Source organism: Octopus bimaculoides, chromosome 2 (assembly GCF_001194135.2).
Source record: "Octopus bimaculoides isolate UCB-OBI-ISO-001 chromosome 2, ASM119413v2, whole genome shotgun sequence".
NCBI lineage: Eukaryota > Metazoa > Mollusca > Cephalopoda > Octopoda > Octopodidae > Octopus > Octopus bimaculoides.
The window spans coordinates 75,983,214-75,987,070 of NC_068982.1; the positions used below are offsets into that span (position 1 = coordinate 75,983,214).

General features: G+C 35.1%; 1 protein-coding gene across 1 annotated transcript in view; it reads left to right on the forward strand.

Annotated features, from left to right (window-relative positions):
- LOC106870603 (serine hydroxymethyltransferase) overlaps positions 1-3,857 on the forward strand; it is an 82,607-nt gene that overhangs the window by 65,621 nt on the left and 13,129 nt on the right. Inside the window, exons 5-6 of the mRNA XM_052978356.1 lie at positions 393-515; positions 1,509-1,736. Of these exons, the coding sequence (XP_052834316.1) occupies positions 393-515; positions 1,509-1,736 (351 nt within the window). The remainder of the gene's footprint in view (positions 1-392; positions 516-1,508; positions 1,737-3,857) is intronic.

Here is a 3,857-nt window from a genome sequence, read left to right on the forward strand (position 1 = left end):
ATATATATATATATATATATATATATATATATAATTATTGGGAAGCTTTCCTGAAATATAATAATCTTTATTGGCATCACCATACATATTTTGCTGAACTTATCTGCAGTGCTTAATATTCTTCTTAAAAATATTTATATCATTTACACTTTGCAGTGCTTCACACAAATTACAGAACTCTTAAAAGATTAGATTTAAATGATTCAGCCATGGGGAAAAGAGTTTTAAATTGATTTTGTATAAATTTATTTTTTTAGCTGGCTTTTAGCAAATCCTTCTTAGCTGGACTCTGTTACTGTTAAAACTAAATAACTTGAACCTTTTATTTTCTATATTCGTTTTACTTTTCAGCAAAACCTTGATAATATTGGAATATTTCTATTATTTTCTAGCATTGGCTGTTGCACTGAAGCAAGCTAAAACAGAAGAATTTGTTCAGTACCAAAAGCAAGTTCTGTGTAATGCTCATGTAATGGCAGAAGAATTTATAGCACGAGGTTACACTCTGGCCACAGGTATATCTCTTTTTTTTTAAATTCCAAACCATTTTACACATATGAATATTTTTATTTGCATTACTTTTTGAGCAGAACTGACTGAACTGAACCCAGTAATGTTCATTACTGAAGAGAATAATGTTTCTTATCTATTGATTAATCCATTAATCAGAACTAGCTGGATCCATGAATATTTTGTGTTTCTCTTATTTTAGTGTTGTGTAGCCATAGTTCACCTCTGGTTGAGCAAACCTATAATAAGCAGCTAGTCAGATGAATGAAGTAGCATAAATCATGGATCCCTCTACTCAGTTATTCCATTGCTCTGTCTATATGAGAATTATGCTGCATATTCTATCATAGTGTTACAAATCATATGGGATGCTGAGCATGTGAACATGGTATAATCACTATGCCAAGCTTGGACAACTTATTTGAGAAGTAGGCTGCATGAGACATGACTCATTATCTAGCAGGCTGCACTACTAGAGTTAAATTAAAGGTAATTTTTTTTATTTAGGTCTGCTATTCAGAAGGGTCCTGTGGGCTGCATGTTGCCCATATCTCTACTATACTATCCAGTCTATTGTTGTTTACCCTCAGGTTGCGATCATTCATCTGTTCAGGCTGTGATCATCCTATCATTTTGTATATTTAGTCCTCCTTCATTATACAATATGTGTAGCACAATATGGCATGGCTGAACAGTTAAGAAGTTTGCTTTGCAACCCCAGTGTACTGGGCTCAATCTCAATGTATGGTAGCTTAGGCAAGTATCTGGAATGGCACTTAATTCTCTTTCTCCTTTGTTGATTTAACTGTAGAAAATAAGTTCCAGATTTTTCTTTGAAAGTTACTTGTGATGTGACTAATATTCCAGAATTATTTTTATGGATTCTCTAGAATCCATAAAAAAGATTGATCATCATTGCCTCCATCACCACCACAACTATCACAATCATCACTATTATCATCTTGTTAACTGTGTTTTTCTGTTTCTTTCCCTGCTAGGTGGCACTGAAAACCATTTAGTTCTTTTGGATTTACGTCCAGATCAATTGGATGGTGCCTCTGTTGAAAGGATCCTTGAAGAGATAAATATTGCTGTCAATAAAAATACCTGCCCTGGGGACAAGTCTGCCTTGAAACCCAGCGGTATACGTATTGGAACCCCTGCCCTAACATCACGAATGTTTAAAGAAAACGATTTCAAACAAGTTGTTGAATTTATCCATCAAGGTCAGTTTTTCAGTCATTTATTATTATTATTTTTTTGTTTTGTTTTGTTAGTACAGGCATGGCTGTGTGGTTTGGAGATTTGTTTTCCAACCACATGGATTAGAGTTTTGCCTTACTGCATAGTAAACTACAGTCCGTGTGTGCATATATATGTGTGTGTTTATGTATATATCTCTCTCTCTATGTATATATATGTTTGTATGTATGTCATCATTTTTATGTCCTTTTTTCTATGCTTGCATGAATCAGGTGGAATTTGAGGCAGATTTTCTACAACTAGATACTCATTCTCTCACCAACCCTAATCCTGATACTTTCTTATTGTTCTTATCTTTATTATTGATGTTGATGCTGTTGTTGTCAGTACTATTGTGGTAAGGACCTTCTCCACCACCATCTGTTGTCACTATCTTAACTGCTATTGTCATCAATATCATTGCCATTGTCATCTTTGTCGTCGCCGTTGTCATCTTCGTCGTCATCTTTGTCATCTTCATCATCGCCGTTGTCGTCTTCGTCATCGCCGTTGTCGTCTTCGTCATCGTCTTTGTCATCTTCGTCGTTGTCATCTTCATCATCGTCTTTGTCATCGCCGTTGTCATCATCGTCGTTGTCGTTATCGTTGTTGTCGTTATCGTTGTTGTCGCCGTCGTCATCTTCGTCACCGCCGTTGTCATCGCCGTTGTCCTTTTCGTCATCTCCAGTGATGTATAATTGCTTTAGTTGGTATTAATATCTTTATCACAAGAAACTTTGATACCCTGTCATTGCTATCCATATCACTCTCGCCTACTCACACACCCATCCACTCACAGCCATCTCTTATCTTGTGTTGCCACCTTCACAGCTTTATCATTGCTGTGACACCCCCTCCTCTTTCCATACTTAATTCATTTTGCAATCGATGCCATATTCTTCGTTGTCATCACCGACCTTGACTGTTATTTCCACCATCACCACTGCCACCACCTCACAATAAGTCCCTCACTGATGTTATCCACTCATTATCGTCATTAATTGTTGTTGCCATTAACACAATGGAGCTTTCCTCTACTCTCCCGTCACCACATCACTCCTGCACTGTTGTGACTGACCATCACTGCTGCTCATTGTTTGGTTTGTCATCGTCGTTAACAGATTTTAGTACACGAGGGAGTGCTGCAATAATTTTACTGAAAATGTTTGATTAACTATTGCAGTCTTTCTGATAATCCAACACTTCATGTTCCCTTTCTTTATATGTTCCTGCTAATATTTTTATCCTTATCTCTTTCTCTTCATCTTGTTCTCTGTCCATATTTTGTTGGTTTATATTTTTTGTTGCTTTATATTTTGAAATTTATTTGTTATTTTATTCTCATACTGCAGAAAAAAATAATGGATAAACCAATGGGAGAAAGCTTGAACAATAGCACTTCAACCTGTTAGATAGTAACAGAACAGCCAAAAACATCCTTAACCCTTTTGTTACCATATTTCTGTTGAAAGACGCTTTTTGTTTCAATTAATTTTTAAAATTATGAAAAATTTACAGGTGGTCATGTGGTAAGAAGTTTGCTTCCCAACAACATGGTTCCGAGTTCAGTCCCACTCCATAGCAAATTGGGCAAGTGTCTTCTACAATAACCTCAGGCTAACCAAAGTCTTGGGAGTGGATTTGGTTGATGGAAATTGAAAAAAGCCTGTCGTATAAATATATATATATATATATATATATATATATATATATATATATATTCAACTGAGGATGAAAGTAAACAAAGTTTGCTTTATAAGCGTTGAGGTGTATTGAAAGATACAGAAATAATTTATTCTCAAATGCATGACAATGCTAATACAATAGCATGCACAGGATAACCTATCCATATATTGCAGAAAAAATCATTACTGGCCAGCCATGATACTTGAACTTATATCCCTGTGATTATGCATTAAGTGCTTTACCTTTAAGCTAAATTGCCCAGTAATGAATTGTTCTGCAATTTTAGGATTTATAAATCTAGCTTTATAAGACGCTAACGTTAAATTCAACTTGCAATTTTTTCTACAATATATGGATAGTTTATCCTGTTTATGCTATTGTATTAGCATTATCACGCATTTGAGAAAAAATTATTTCTG